Source organism: Lipophrys pholis (assembly GCF_963383615.2).
Source record: "Lipophrys pholis genome assembly, chromosome: 7".
NCBI lineage: Eukaryota > Metazoa > Chordata > Actinopteri > Blenniiformes > Blenniidae > Lipophrys > Lipophrys pholis.
In genome coordinates this window covers 1,072,152-1,088,885 of record NC_137638.1, presented here as the reverse complement: position 1 = coordinate 1,088,885, position 16,734 = coordinate 1,072,152, and the positions used below count along the sequence as shown (strand labels likewise).

The 16,734-nt window shown below is 44.8% G+C and overlaps 2 protein-coding genes across 2 annotated transcripts in view; one reads left to right on the top strand and one right to left on the bottom strand.

Moving 5' to 3' along the window:
* Positions 1–10,780, bottom strand: part of LOC308112176 (putative phospholipid-transporting ATPase IM) — a 43,649-nt gene extending 32,869 nt beyond the window's left edge. The window contains exon 1 of the mRNA XM_080467468.1: positions 10,666–10,780. The gene's annotated coding sequence lies outside the window, so the exon portion shown is untranslated. The remainder of the gene's footprint in view (positions 1–10,665) is intronic.
* Positions 10,781–15,317: 4,537 nt separating this feature from the next.
* LOC308111645 (metal transporter CNNM4-like) overlaps positions 15,318–16,734 on the top strand; it is a 45,058-nt gene continuing 43,641 nt past the window's right edge. The window contains exon 1 of the mRNA XM_080466611.1: positions 15,318–16,725. Within this exon, the coding sequence (XP_080322737.1) occupies positions 15,321–16,725 (1,405 nt within the window). The 5' untranslated portion in view covers positions 15,318–15,320. The remainder of the gene's footprint in view (positions 16,726–16,734) is intronic.

Here is a 16,734-nt window from a genome sequence, read left to right as displayed (position 1 = left end):
GTCCTATAGGCGGCGCTGTAACACTGCAGCAGAAATACATTAAAAAACAAATAAGAAAAAGACAAATCTAACACGTGTCCTTATTAAAGCGACGAGCATGAGGAGCTGGTGCAGCGCCACCTGGAGGAGGTGGTCCGCCATGTCGGTAAGTGACGACGCAGGGTTATAGGTTGAGAGGCGGGACTATGACATCATCGTTTTCATGCCAATGAGCGTCTTGTCCGTCCACACGTCAAAGCCGAGCAGCGTTTTTCAAAACTCTCCGCTCTGGAACCCATTTTCAGGCTCCTAGAACTCGGCGCCGTGTGGACGACTGGACAGAAACCATGGTTACGTGAAACGGCGTTGCCGTGTGGGCGGAGCCTGAGATCCTGTGAAGAGTTTGGATGAGCTGGAATAACAGATAAAACCACCAGGGACATGAGCAGCGTATAACTCCTGGCGACGTGAGAACGACACGATGGTGACGGTTGTCAAACTGGTCGGAGTTTCTGCAAATTAGTCAAAATCTTGAAAAAAGCTGAAACCCGATCCTCGTGTTTCCACGGCAACGTTCTGAAAGCCAGGTCCGTTTCCACGGAAACAGCAGAAACGTTGTGAGCATGTTGGGCCACCGAGCACCGTTATTGATTAAACAAACACCCACAGGACTGTGGAAGTTTTGCCTCGCCGCTTGTTGCCGTGGAAACGGGCCCGGAGCTTTATTGATGTTGTATTTCATGATGTTTTGAAAAGCCTCGGTCGCACCGACTGCGACTGACGGCAAAAAATACGAGTGTGTATGTGACGATATGTGAAAAAGTGATTATGATGACGTCAGAACAAGTTTGACAAATCTCACTGATTTAACTAATTTAACTAATTTAACTAATTTAACTCATTTCAACTTGTTTCAACTGGTCACATCGTTGCTTTGTTTTGAAAAGAACCACTGAATAGAGAACAACAGCAGGTTAGGCTGAACAAAACGTGAGATGAAACAGGTTTGGATCATGTGTCAGACTATTAGAATAACTGGACCTGGACCTGCTGGACCTGCTGGACCTGCTGGACCTGCTGGACCTGCTGGACCTGCTGGACCTGCTGGACCTGCTGGACCTGGACCAGTTAAAAAAGCAGCAGTACCCCAGACTAGCTGTGTGACGGGTTAAAAAAAGGCCCTGAGTGTGAGTGGAGGTATTTTTAGCCGGAGGACTGATAAGATAAATACTTGTTCAGAAAGTTACAACTGATAGTTTCAGCTGGAGGATTTGAAGCTCAGAGGATCCTTGAAAACACAAACCAGGACCTGGTCTCTTCTTAATCCTTTGCAGATTTAAAGGGGCGGTCAGATTATGGCAAACACATTGAAGAAAGTTGCGTACATGACATTTTCATGATCTATGTGAAATATAAAATCAATGCAAGCCTTAAATTAAAGGGTATATTATGTAGTAATCACTTCCTAAAGGTTCTCCAGCAGTACTAACCGTCCCCATACCTGGACTGACGTCCCAGAAGTGAAGACAGTCTGTCCTCTCTGTCCCTGGCTTGTTTCAGGTTTAAAAAGTGTGTTGCTCCAACCAGCCAATCAGAGATCAAACCCTATATAGTGTCATCGGGGGTTTAGCCAATCCCAATCAAGGTAGGCCCTCCCTTTGACTCCTCCCACAATTAGGCAGCTCTGCTCTGGCACATGGCACCACGAGAGGAAGTACTTCCTCCTCTTCCCAAGATGGGCATGTGTGGGCGGAGCCAGTCCAGCTCACACAGACACAGCAGATTCTGAATGCAGCTCCTATGATCCAATATTCAAATGAGGAAAATCAAGGAGGAGCTAGAACCTTAGAATACTGAAGGTTTCTGGACCGACCAGACCAGGAGGAGGAGGAGAACAGGAGGAGGAGGAGGAGAACAGGAGGAGGAGGAGGAGAACAGGAGGAGGAGGAGAACAGGAGGAGGAGGAGGAGACCAGGAGGAGGAGGAGGAGAACAGGAGGAGGAGGAGGAGGAGGAGAACAGGAGGAGGAGACCAGGAGGAGGAGGACAGGTGGAGGAGGAGAACAGGAGGAGGAGGAGGAGGAGGAGAACAGGAGGAGGAGACCAGGAGGAGGAGGAGGAGAACAGGAGGAGGAGGAGGAGGAGGAGAACAGGAGGAGGAGGAGGAGAACAGGAGGAGGAGGAGGAGGACAGCTGGAGGATAAGAGAAGTTTAAGTTAACTCGGGAAGCACCGATACTTCTACCGATACCAGTATTATGTGACGTCAGCAGCAGGTCGACGAGAAGACGAGCGGTCTGGAGATTCTTTAATAAGACTGAGAATGACGTTCTGACACAATATCAAGAGGAGGAGGAAGATGGGTTAGTTAATTCACCTCCTCTGTAATTCTGACAACGGGATTAAAATCTGCAGGCATGAAGAGTCTCAAAGTATTATCCTCCAGCTCACTCCTTGTTTAAAGACCCTCCACCTCCTCCACCTCCTCCTCCTCCTCCTCCTCCTACCTGAAACTAAACTCCTTTATCATTGTCTCTGTCTGCTGTCAGATAAAAAACACACCCACACACACACACACACACACACACACACACACACACACACACACACACACACACACACACACACACACACACACACACTGAGGGAAACACAGCAGCTGTGCTCTTTGCTTATCTGCTCTGATTGGCCGAACGGTGGAAACTATTATACAACGTCTGGGTCTCATCAGTCAAAACTCAAACTCACTATTAGTTAAATAATCAACGATAAAAAGTAAGAAACTAACGTACAAAGCTTTTTTTTTTTTTTAAATTTATGATCAACACAGAAGAAAAGTGAAGCGGATATAGAATGAAGTTATTCTCTGGAGGCGCATTGTTAAAAGCTAAAAACCTTCAAGGACCTGGAATATTAAATATAATGTGAGGAACACAAACATGTCCATTGTTGAATTTATTAATAATAATAATAATAATAATAATAATAATAATAATAATAATAATAATAATAATAATAATAATAATAATACATTTTATTTGTATAGCGGGTTTTTTTAAAAGCTAAAAAGAAGATTGGCTAAAATTAATAATCGAGTGCAGTCAGAGAAGAAGACCCAAGATCTGACATCTGAATAAAAGTTAGTTTAGTGTGTGAGAGAACGGTTTTAACGCAGTTTAAAGGAGGAAACAGTGGCGTGAGTCATTTTGAGAGAAAATCCTGCGTTCAGCCTCAGACTGAACTCAGATCCGCGCCGCACCGCAACGCACCGCACCCCACCGTGCCACGCCGCGCCGCGCCGCGCTGCACCGCACCGTGCCGCGCCGCGTTGCACAACACCGCACCGCACCGTGCCGCGCTGCACCGCGCCGCGCCGCACCGCGCCGCGCCGCACCGCGCCGCACCGCTCTGGATAATAGAACACTGTTCACCGGAGAAACCAGAGATCACCGAACGGACAAGACGCTCATTCATGTGATCGACCTCTGACCCCCCCGCCCCCCCGAGTCCGTCACAGGTGAGTCCGACACCCGATCGGTTGCCTCAGAATGGCGAACGCAAAGATTCAGACAATCAGAGCTGATCTCAGTCCAGGTTTAGACTTTAGGGAACCATTTGCTGGATTTGGTTCATGAACCTCGTTTCTCTGAGAAAAACCTGAAACACATGAACACAATTATAAACCCAGTTTATTTACCAACAAACAGCAACAATGTATCTAGAATGTATTATTATTATTATTATTATTATTATTATTATTATTATGTTCCAGACATATCAAACATGAAACATAACACATAAAAAAAGAAAATATATATTATGTGGTTTTATATAAATAAATAATTTATAATTAAATTTCATTTCATTTTCTTAATTCTGCACGGAGCGGTTTGACTTCTCTGTACTGTTAACTATCACCGCTTCAGATTTAAGCTGAGAACAGTTTCTAAGTGCTTCTAACAGCTTCTAACTGCTTCTAACAGCTTCTAAGTGCTTCTAACAGCTTCTAACTGCTTCTAGCTGCATCTAACAGCTTCTAACAGCTTCTAACTGCTTCTAACAGCTTCTAACTGCTTCTAGCTGCATCTAACAGCTTCTAACAGCTTCTAACTGCTTCTAACAGCTTCTAACAGCTTCTAACGGCTTCTAACGGCTTCTAACTGCTTCTAACAGCTTCTAACAGCTTCTAACGGCTTCTAACTGCTTCTAACAGCTTCTAACTGCTTCTAACAGCTTCTAACTGCTTCTAGCTGCTTCTAACAGCTTCTAACTGCTTCTAACAGCTTCTAACTGCTTCTAGCTGCTTCTAACAGCTTCTAACGGCTTCTAACAGCTTCTAACAGCTTCTAACTGCTTCTAGCTGCTTCTAACAGCTTCTAAGTGCTTCTAGCTGGTTCTAACTGCTTCTAGCTGCTTCTAACTGCTTCTAGCTGGTTCTAACTGCTTCTAACGGCTTCTAACAGCTTCTAACAGCTTCTAACTGCTTCTAGCTGCTTCTAACAGCTTCTAAGTGCTTCTAGCTGGTTCTAACTGCTTCTAGCTGCATCTAACAGCTTCTAACTGCTTCTAACAGCTTCTAACTGCTTCTAGCTGCATCTAACAGCTTCTAACTGCTTCTAACAGCTTCTAACTGCTTCTAGCTGCATCTAACAGCTTCTAACAGCTTCTAACAGCTTCTAACTGCTTCTAACTGCTTCTAGCTGCTTCTAACAGCTTCTAACAGCTTCTAACAGCTTCTAACAGCTTCTAACTGCCACAAAAACTCTTCGTTTACATTTAAACCTGTTTTGTCCAGAAACTCCACGTCCAGCTGCTGATTCAAACACTAAAAACACTAAAAACAGGGCGTTTGTTCAACGTGTTGTTTTTTGGTCCAGAAATCGTAGAAACAATCGTAGGAAGTGGAGCTGACAGCACGTTCTCTCAAACGTGGAATTAAGAGAGGAAGTGAGTGCAGTCAGATTATTATCATCCAGATTAGAACGACACGGAACAAGAAGAAGTTGAGAATAAAAAGCTTTTATTTCAATTCTCTCCTGAGGTCAGTGGTTGGAGTTTAAGTTAAAGTGGGTCAGGTTCTATCTATATTGTCAGGAACTATCTTTGATCTTTTCTACATCTAAACACTTTGTGGTCCCGGAGGATCAAACACGAGGCCAGAACCGAACCGTGGAGCGGCTCCGATCCACCGGACCGCCCAGAAAACCCTCAGGATTCCATTTCTTCAGAATAGCGACGCCGCGAGCCGAGCTGAGACGTCAGAGACGCCACCATGAAAGCTTGCTAACTAGCATTAGCATCAAAGTCAGCTGTCAGGAGGAGTTTCTAAAAAAAAACTCCCAGAATGCAACAGCCAGAGGAGAAGTTCTGGACATTCCAATGAATTTTACACCAGAAGTTTTATTAAAACGGGCTTGACGTTGAGGTGGAGTCTTTATCTGTAGTAACGGTTTGGTTTAATGACGTCACCTGTACTCTGAGACACAACGCAGAAAAACTTTATATTCAAAGGTTATTATTATTCATTTTATACTATTTTACCAGGATGTAATTGGACCGTACGTGGACCCTGAACTGAACTGAGTTAGTTTCCTCCGGTCCAGGCGGGATGTTCAGAACATTGATGATTATTTCTCTGCTTTACATTTATTTCTGGGACATTTTCAGCTTTTCCAGTGACACAAATGTTAAAGTGTCACTTTACCCTGAAGTTTAGCACAGCAGAGTCGATCTACTGCTCTCTACAGACAGCTAATATCCATTATCATCATCATCATCATCATCATCATCATCATCATCATCATTATTATTATTATTACGGGAAGGAAAACTTAAGAACGCTGCAACTTTAAGAAAAACAGTCAACAAAATCTGACTCCTTTAATTCTCAACCACAAAACTCATAAAGGAAAAAAACCCTGAGGTTTCTCTCCGGAAGTGGGCGGAGCAAAGCAAAGAAAAGAGGAAGTGGATTTCCTCCAGTGAAGCTGCACCAGAAACCTTCCAGCTGATAGAACTCAGCCAGACGAGTTTCACAACTTCTTCTTAATGTCTGAAGACAAAAAGCTTTTTGAAAATATGAGATGAATATTTAGATGAGAATGTTGTGAAGAAAACACAGATTTTGGGGTTTATTACTGATTAAACTGGTTCAAATGAGAAGTGAGTCATTTGAGATGAGCTCCAGGCTCAGAACTGGATTCTTCACTGGTCAGAAACTTTGAAACTTTGGTGGAAGAAAACTAAAATAAAAGTGAAAACTTCCTCCGAGCTTCAGTTCCTGCAGATTGAAATATTAATGAAGTCGATCGAGAATCGATCAGGAAAGTTTTCACCAAGTTGGGACTTTTCCCAGTATAACAGGGAGACGCACCGATACCAGTACTCATAAAGAGTATCGGCTCCGATACTGCATGGAGTACTCGTACTTGTAAAGAGGTTCAGGGTCACACACCAGCGATGCTACACGCTACATGCTACATGCTAAAGAGCTTCAGGCTCACATTCCATCAATGCTCCCTGCTATATGCTAAAGAGCTTCAGGCTCACATTCCATCGATGCTACATGCTAAAGAGCTTCAGGCTCACATACCAGCGATGCTACATGCTAAAGAGCTTCAGGCTCAAACACCAGCGATGCTACATGCTACATGTTACATGCTAAAGGACTTCAGGCTCACACACCAGCGATGCTACACGCTACATGCTAAAGAGCTTCAGGCTCACATTCCATCAATGCTACATGCTAAAGAGCTTCAGGCTCACACACCAGCGATGCTACACGCTACATGCAACATGCTAAAGAGCTTCAGGCTCACATTCCATCGATGCTCCCTGCTATATGCTAAAGAGCTTCAGGCTCACATTCCATCGATGCTACATGCTAAAGAGCTTCAGGCTCACATACCAGCGATGCTACATGCTACATGCTAAAGAGCTTTAGGCTCAAACACCAGCCATGCTACATGTTACATGCTAAAGGACTTCAGGCTCACACACCAGCAATGCTACATGCTATATGCTAAAGAGCTTCTTGCTCACACACCAGCGATGCTACATGCTACATGCTAAAGAGCTTCAGGATCACACACCAGCGATGCTACATGCTAAAGAGCTTCAGGCTCACACACCAGCGATGCTACATGCTACATGCTAAAGAGCTTCAGGCTCACATTCCATCGATGCTACATGCTACATGCTAAAGAGCTTCAGGCTCACACACCAGCGATGCTACATGCTACATGCTAAAGAGCTTCAGGCTCACATTCCATCGATGCTACATGCTACATGCTAAAGCGCTTCAGGCTCACATTCCATCGACACTACACGCTACATGCTACATGCTAAAGAGCTTCAGGCTCACACACCAGTGATACTAGACTTTAAGGCATTTACTAAGTAAGGTTAGTACTTGTACTCGTCCTTTAGAAAAGTGTTATCAGGGACTCTGAGGTGACGATTTTCATTGTTTGAACTTCAACATTTTCACAGCCGACCTCAAAATCAGCTTCGGTTTCATGTGAAACTGGGTTCAACGGGCAGACGGTGGTTTAGTGGGTGTTTATAAAGATTCCTGTCGAGGTTACTGATTCACACCAGGACCTCAGCTTCCTCTCACCTCTTCTCGTTCACGTCAGTGAAAGTACAACAAATACTCTCTGACGAAGACAGACGATAGGTAACTCACACAACAACTATCATCATTATTTAGAAATTTTGTTTTAGAAAATAAAATGGAAATGTAGGAAAAAAGACAGAACAAAAACGATTTAAAAAAAGATAAAAGGAAAAACAAAGTTTAAAAAGAAGAATAAAACTGAAAAAAATTAAGAAATAAAGAAGAAAAATTAAAATAAATAAAAAGAAGAAGAAATAAAAAAAAAACAGCTCAAACAGCTAAATAGCTAAAGAGGCTAAAATAGCGAAGACGTATAAAACGACTAAAGCAGGAAAATTCATAGGAAAAAACAAAACTTTAAAAATGGTGATAAAGTTTCCAGAGCCCTGCCCTGAATATTTACAGTGTATTTTCAGTCACAGTTTATTCCCCTGCTGTTTAATAGATTTCATTCTTGCTTTTTTATTGGAAATTTCCACTACGTCTGAACTGTTGTGGCGGCGGGGCGTCCATCGGGAGGCGCCCTGACCTGGAAAAGCTCCTGAGCCCCGACGACAGGCGCCAACAAAGGCCGGGCGGCGTTATGACATCAGGACTCGACGCAGCAAAAGGCCCAAAACAAAAAGCCTCTGAATTATTCACCTGACCGACCAGGACACGAGGCCACGCCCCCTCTCATCTTACCTCATCAAAGTCACACCTTCAGATTGACCTCTGCAGCTTTTAATAGGGACGAGTAGGAGTCCAACCTTCGTCTACTGGCCGATACCGAGTCCCGATACCGAGTACTGATATGGAGTACCAGTACGACTACCAATATTGAGTACCAATACAGAGTACCGATACCGAGTACTGATATTGTGTGCCAATACGACAACCAATATTGAGTACCGAAATCGAGTACCAATAGTGAGGACCGATACCAACTACTAATATTGAGTACCAATACGACTACTAATATTGAGTACCAATACGACTACCAATATTGAGTACCGATACTGAGTACCAATAGTGAGGACCGATACCAACTACTAATATTGAGTAGCAATAAGACTACCAATATTGAGTACCGATATCGAGTACCAATAGTGAGGACCGATACCAACTACTAATACTGAGTACCAATACGACTACTAATATTGAGTACCAATATCGAGTACCGATGATGAGTACCAATACAGAGTAGCGATACCGAGTACTGATATTGAGTGCCAATACGACAACCAATATTGAGTACCGAAATCGAGTACCAATAGTGAGGACCGATACCAACTACTAATATTGAGTACCAATACGACTACCAATATTGAGTACCAATACAGAGTAGCGATACCGAGTACTGATATTGAGTGCCAATACGACAACCAATATTGAGTACCGATATCGAGTACCAATAGTGAGGACCGATACCAACTACTAATATTGAGTAGCAATAAGACTACCAATATTGAGTACTGATACTGAGTACTGATACCGAATACTGATATAATAGTGTTTGATTGACAATTGACCATTTGAAACATGCAAAGGAGGAAATCTTCTCCCGACCTGAGCAGAAGCTCCGCCCTCGTATTTCTACGGTAAACATTCATAACGATCACGTATTACGTAATCAATGAAGCCTCGTCAATCCATGAGCAGCTGGAAGGTCAGTCGATGGAACAGGAAGTGAAGTCAAGCTACGAATCCAGCACACCTGGCGAACGAGGAGGCTGAAGGAACCTCGACTCTGATTGGTTGTTGAGTCGACGAGTGTGAAACACTTTTCCTCTCTGCAGTCGTTCACTTTGAAATATTATCGTTTTTCTGTAACAAACAAAGGAACTGAGTCGCTCCTTTTCATGTTGTTCGTCTTCAATCATCAACTTCATGATGAGAATAACCAAGTCAGGGTCAACACACACACACACACACACACACACACACACACACACACACACACACACACACACACACACACACACACACACACACACACACACACACACACACACGTCAGATAACGATCAATAATTCTTTCATGATTCAGACTAAATGGAGAGAAAATTGTCTCTTAAAGGATCAACTGGTAGAACTCAGGGTTCAGTGGTACAACACTACAACACAACAACACAACATAATACACAATACACAATACACAACACAACACAACATAATACACAATACACAACACAACATAATACACAATACACAACACAACATAATACACAATACACAACACACAATACACAACACACATTAAACAACACAATATACAACAACACAACTAACACAACACAACACACAACATGACACAACACACAATACACAACACACAACACACATTAAACAACACAACACACATTAAACAACACAATACACAACACACATTAAACAACACAACACACAACACACATTAAACAACACAACACGACCAAACTTGTTATATTTCTCTCGTTTCATTTCATCTCTACAGGTTTGATCAGGTTTGAAGTTGTTTTGAAGTAATAATGTATAATCTCTCTCTTTGGTTGTTCCTCTGGATACATTCAGTCAGGTAGAAGCTGGGGGGTGAAGGGTGGAGAGGGGGTGAAGGGTGGAGAGGGGCTGTTTGCTGTTTTCAGATTCACTTAGTGGAACTCTGGAGATTTAAACTGCTGAAGATTGAAGGGAAACAAAGGAGAGGCGAGCAGCAGAGGCTCGAGCGTCAATCAACTCTTCTCTTCTCTTCTCTTCTCTTCTCTTCTCTTCTCTTCTCTTCTCTTCTCTTCTCTTCTCTTCTCTTCTCGCTCTCTCCTCCTCTCCTCTCCTCTCTCTCCTCCTCTCCTCTCTTCTCTCTCCAGCCCTCCGCTGCCTCCTCTTTCACTCTTTCCGTTACTTTCTCCTCGGACTCTCCCTGCGGGGCGGCGGACGCAGACCAGCGGGTCGCGCCGCTTCCTGATTCCAGCCGTCGGTTTTTCTTCTCTTTCTCCCCCCGAAACACATCATACCCCCCCCCCCCCCCCCCTCTCTCTCTCTCTCTCTCTCTCTCATCCCCCCCTCACACCCTCACGTCGATCCCCACCAGGTCGGCGGCGCTGCGGCTTCTTACCGTGCGTAAAGCGCGTCCTGTGCGTAAAGCGCGTCCGGCGCGTCGCGGCTTCTTCCTCCTCGTGAGGCTCAAACTCTCCAAACTGAGAGAAGAAACTAGAGCTAATGTTTTCCCTCTGTCCTCCCACTCAACGACCACCTCCCTCCACTCCTCCTCCTTTCACTCCCTCCTCTTCCTCCTGCTTCCTCTTCCTCCTCCTCCCTCCTCCTCTTCCTCCCCCTCCCTTGTTATAATTCAACTTTCAGTCAAAACAAGGAAACCCACGTTGATACGGATTTCAAGGCTGCCAGTGATCACGTGATCTGTAAACTAAAACAGTAGAGGTGAAATGTTGAGTTCCTGCTCCTCCTGCCAAGTCTCCTCCACCCTCCAACCTCCACCCTCCACCCTCCAACCTCAACCCTCCATCCTCAACCCTCAACCCTCCATCCTCAACCCTCAACCTTCCACCCTCCACCCTCCAACCTCAACCCTCCACCCTCCAACCTCAACCCTCCACCCTCCAACCTCAACCTCCACCCTTAACCCTCCAACCTCAACCCTCCATCCTCAACCCTCCAACCTCAACCTCCACCCTTAACCCTCCAACCTCCACCCTCAACCCTCCAACCTCAACCCTCCAACCTCAACCCTCCAACCTCAACCCTCCACCCTCCACCCTCCAACCTCAACCCTCCACCCTCCATCCTCAACCCTCCAACCTCAACCCTCCATCCTCAACCCCCCATCATCAACCCTCCAACCTCAACCCTTCATCCTCAACCCTCCAACCTCAACCCTCCAACCTCAACCCTCCATCCTCAACCCCCCATCCTCAACCCTCCAACCTCAACCCTCCACCCTCAATCCTCAACCCTCCACCCTCAACCCTCCAACCTCAACCCTTCATCCTCAACCCTCCAACCTCAACCCTCCAACCTCAACCCTCCAACCTCAAGCCTCCAACCTCAACCCTCCACCCTCCATCCTCAAGCCTCCACCCTCCACCCTCCATCCTCAAGCCTCCAACCTCAACCCTCCACCCTCCATCCTCAAGCCTCCAACCTCCATCCTCAACCCTCCAACCTCAACCCTCCAACCTCCATCCTCAACCCTCCATCCTCAAGCCTCCACCCTCCATCCTCAAGCCTCCACCCTCCATCCTCAAGCCTCCAACCTCCATCCTCAAGCCTCCAACCTCCATTCTCAACCCTCCAACCTCAACCCTCAACCCTCCATCCTCAACCCTTCAACCCTCCATCCTCAACCCTCCAACCTCAAGCCTCCAACCTCAACCCTCCACCCTCCATCCTCAAGCCTCCAACCTCCATCCTCAACCCTCCAACCTCAACCCTCAACCCTCCAACCTCAACCCTTCATCCTCAACCCTCCAACCTCAACCCTCCAACCTCAACCCTCCATCCTCAACCCTCCATCCTCAACCCTCCACCCTCCATCCTCAAGCCTCTAACCTCCATCCTCAACCCTCCATCCTCAACCCTCCACCCTCCATCCTCAACCCTCAACCCTCCGACCTGGCACCATCAAGTCCTTCCAAATAACTACTGTGTGTACAATGAGTCCGAGAGAGTGTATTAATATGTGTAATAATAACAGTAATAGTTCCAAAGTATGAATACATATCAATAAAACGTTATTAAAAGTAACGTGAAGAAAAGGATAAAATACCAATTAAAAATAAAAACTACTTTATCTCTTCACTGTTTTAGCTGTTTTTTTGTCATTTTAAATCAAATCGAATCAAACGTTATTTATATTCCACTTTTCATCCATTCTGCAGCACAACGTGTTTTACCGTCATTCAAAACGAAACAGGAACACCAGGGGGCAGAAAGATCAGGGGGCAGGAACATCAGGGGGCAGGAACACCAGGGGGCAGAAAGATCAGGGGGCAGGAACACCAGGGGGCAGAAAGATCAGGGGGCAGGAACATCAGGGGGCAGGAACACCAGGGGGCAGAAAGATCAGGGGGCAGGAACACCAGGGGGCAGAAAGATCAGGGGGCAGGAACACCAGGGGGCAGAAAGATCAGAAGGCTTAAGACATTTAAAAACAAATAATAAAACCTGGAATCAATCCTGAGACGCCCGGGGAGGAAGGTTAACGTCCCGTCTCCTCGTCTTCATCACTCCTACTGCTGAACTCTGAGCAGCTGAAGGCTGAAGTACTTTTCTTAGGCAGGGCGTTACAGTACTCTATTCTACAGTAATCTATTCTACAGTAGCCTATTCTACAGTACTCTATTCCATAGTACTCTATTCCATAGTAATCTATTCTACAGTAATATATTCTACAGTAGTCTATTCTACAGTACTCTATTTTATAGTAATCTATTCTACAGTACTCTATTCTACAGTAGTCTGTTCTACAGTACTCTATTTTATAGTAATCTATTCTACAGTACTCTATTCTACAGTAGTCTATTCTACAGTAATCTATTCTACAGTACTCTATTCTACAGTACTCTATTTTATAGTAATCTATTCTACAGTACTCTATTCTACAGTAGTCTATTCTACAGTAATCTATTCTACAGTACTCTATTTTATAGTACTCTATTCTACAGTACTCTGTTCTACAGTACTCTATTTTATAGTACTCTATTCTACAGTAGTCTATTCGAAACCACTAAAGATAAAAGCACCAGCTCCTCCTGTTTTGTCTGTTTTACCTGTTTTCTCTTTTTTCATTATTTTAGGCTTTTCTAAACATCTCACTGCTGCATTTATATACTTTCTATATACATATAAAAACATGTTTTTATTTATGAAAACTCATCAATTATATTTAGAATGGGAGACTTTGGTTTGTTGTCATGTCTTTTTAGATGTTTTATTGGATTGAGCTGGTTCCTGTTTCTTTTGTTTTTGAATGTTTAACTTTTTAAGCTTTTTTTTTTTCTTGTTGATTCAGGGTTTGAGTTTATTTTGGTTCATTTAAAAAAAAGAAAAGTAGTAATTCCCGCTGTCCAAACTACCTGGGTGCAGAAAGTCTCAATGAGAACATTTAACTTATTATTTCTTTTAGTTGCCTTCCTCAAAAACACATAAAAGAGGAACAAAACAAGTTTACATATCATATTGTGTAAATGTTTTTTTAATTTAGAAAAGTTATATTGAGCTACATATGTTGATGAAAATCTTATATCTAGAAATGACGATTTTTAAACTTGTTTTTATTTCTGTGTTTTTCACTATAAAGCCTTTCAATATTCACATCAGCCTCCGGCTGTGATAAAACTGTCAGAACAAAGGTTTTCTGAAAGATGTGCAAGTTTCATTGTGAATCTATTAATTTAACTTGAAGTTTTCGTCTTGAAATTTTCTGTTCCTGGATCCAAAGTTTCAGGAAAATTCATCTGAATCTCATCTTCTGATCAGGTTATGGATGTTAGTGTTTCTCTGGACCGCAGAAGATGGAGAAGATGAAGTTTGAGACGTTTTCACGTCATCATTTCTGGCTGCACTGACCACAGGGTGACCACTAGGTGGCGCTCCTCCCTCAATAAACGCCTTCACATTCAACGCGGACGCATTTAAAATAAAATCATTGGAATTAACGTCCTTTTGTTTCTCTCTCTTTCTCTATTTCTTGACTTTTCAGTCACAAGTTTCATTTATTTGTTAGAATAAAAGAAAAAAGTCAACATTTTATTCAAAATTCAGAACAATTCAGCTGAAACATCGTCTCAATGTCACGTTTTCATTGCCAGGCAGGAAAAATACAACATATTTATACAGACAATATGAAAATGTAGAAGAAATACATTTCCTCACATCCAAACAGTTCACGTCCAAACTAAATCTGTATTAATCACCAAGAGATTTGTACAACCATAATGTGTGTAGATTTGATGTATTAATGAATGATTAGGACCATTATGCACTCCACTATTGCTCGTTACTAAATTAATAAGTAAACTGCATGAATTTCCAAGAAATGCAGTCTTAGGTATGTATTATTACATTCTTCGCTGCAGTTATTAAAACTTTCACAAACAGTTTTAATTCTCCTTCAAAATTAACCATTAATGTACACATTATTTTACAAATGTATTAACAGGGCGACACAGATGTTTTATTATGACATGAGCAAGTAATTATTGACTTATTATATTTAAAATGGTCAAAATTGTGATCTTATAGGTTTAAATAACGCATAGTTATTGTGTTATTGGCCTTTTCAAGGTTGAAATGGGCCCCACTTATTATATTTTGGCTTCATTATATTTTAAATAGTCAAATTTATTTTGTTCTATTGGTCTTTTTAACATTTAAAATAATAACAATTGGAGCCTCTTGCGGACCTGGTTTGGCCCTGGATGGCCGAATGTTTGACACGCCTGATTTAAATAGACAATATAACAATATAAATACACATTGTAGTCAATGTTGTTTAATACGTAACTCATTTTCTATTTCAAAATTCGAATTAGAAAAATAAAACACAATTATTGGGAAATGAGTTAACGGAGGAAAAAGTCTTCCTTAAATTTAAAACTGTCGGTCTACCTTAAAAAATTAACCTGAAGGGGCTCGTTCCAAGTTTTGGCGTGACGTTCCGCTCTGTGATTGGCTGTGGCTGTGCATACTCATGAGGGGAGGGCTGATGGAAAGGAGTAGGTGACGTCAGTTCCCCTGCTTGCAGAAACAAACATGGCGGTGGAGTGGAGCGGACGGAGCTTCACGGGAACTTTACTCCTCTTTTCCTGCGTGTTCGTGGGCAGCCGCGCCGAGGCGGCGCTTCCAGAGCCGGTCAACGCCACCCGGATACTCGGCATGCGTCTGGAGAAGAGCGACAAGCCGTCCGCCACCACCGGGGAGGGAGTTATCCAGGTGACCGAGGGGAGCAACATCTTGCTCCGCTTCTATGGGCTGCGCCTGTTGCCGAACACCACGGAGCTCATCCGCTTCGCAGAGCTCTACTCCAGCGAGACGGAGGACGACGAGTCGGGCGCCGTCATCTACGTGAACAGGACTTGTCCCGAATACACCAAGGACATAACGGTGAAGGGGCTCATGGAGGTGAAGAACCAGAACACCGCCGGGGTGGTCAGCCTCACCATCAAGCAGCTCCGGAAGAGCGAGGTGGTCAAGGTGTTCGGGCTCTGCATCCTGGACCGCCGGGACCAGCGCTGGTACCTGCTGGACGACGAGGACGGCCGCCTGCGGGTGGTGGAGGTGAAGAAGTCCCTGCTGCCCATCTGGCTTCAGGTGATCCTCATCGCCTTCCTGCTGGTGCTGTCGGGCATGTTCAGCGGGCTCAACCTGGGGCTGATGGCCCTGGACCCCATGGAGCTGCGCATCGTGCAGAGCTGCGGCACCGAGAAGGAGAAGAAGTACGCCCGGAAGATCGAGCCCATCCGCCGGAAGGGCAACTACCTGCTGTGCTCGCTGCTGCTGGGGAACGTGCTGGTGAACACCACCCTCACCATCCTGCTGGACGACCTGATCGGCTCCGGGCTGGGCGCCGTGGTCGCCTCCACCATCGGCATCGTGATCTTCGGAGAGATCGTCCCCCAGGCGCTGTGCTCACGCCACGGGCTGGCCGTGGGCGCCAACACCATCATGGTCACCAAGCTGTTCATGCTGCTCACCTTCCCTCTCTCCTGGCCCATCAGCAAGCTGCTGGACTGCGTGCTGGGCCAGGAGATCGGCACCGTGTACAACCGGGAGAAGCTGGTGGAGATGCTGAAGGTCACCGAGCCCTACAACGACTTGGTGAAGGAGGAGCTCAACATGATCCAGGGCGCGCTGGAGCTCAGGACTAAAACTGTGGAGGACGTGATGACGGCCATCAGCAACTGCTTCATGATCCACAGCGACGCCGTGCTGGACTTCAACACCATGTCGGAGATCATGGAGAGCGGCTACACGCGGATCCCGGTGTACGAGGACGAGCGCTCCAACATCGTGGACATCCTGTACGTGAAGGACCTGGCCTTCGTGGACCCTGACGACTGCACCACCCTGAAGACCATCACCAAGTTCTACAACCACCCGGTTCACTTCGTCTTCCACGACACCAAGCTGGACTCCATGCTGGAGGAGTTCAAGAAAGGTTTGTGGG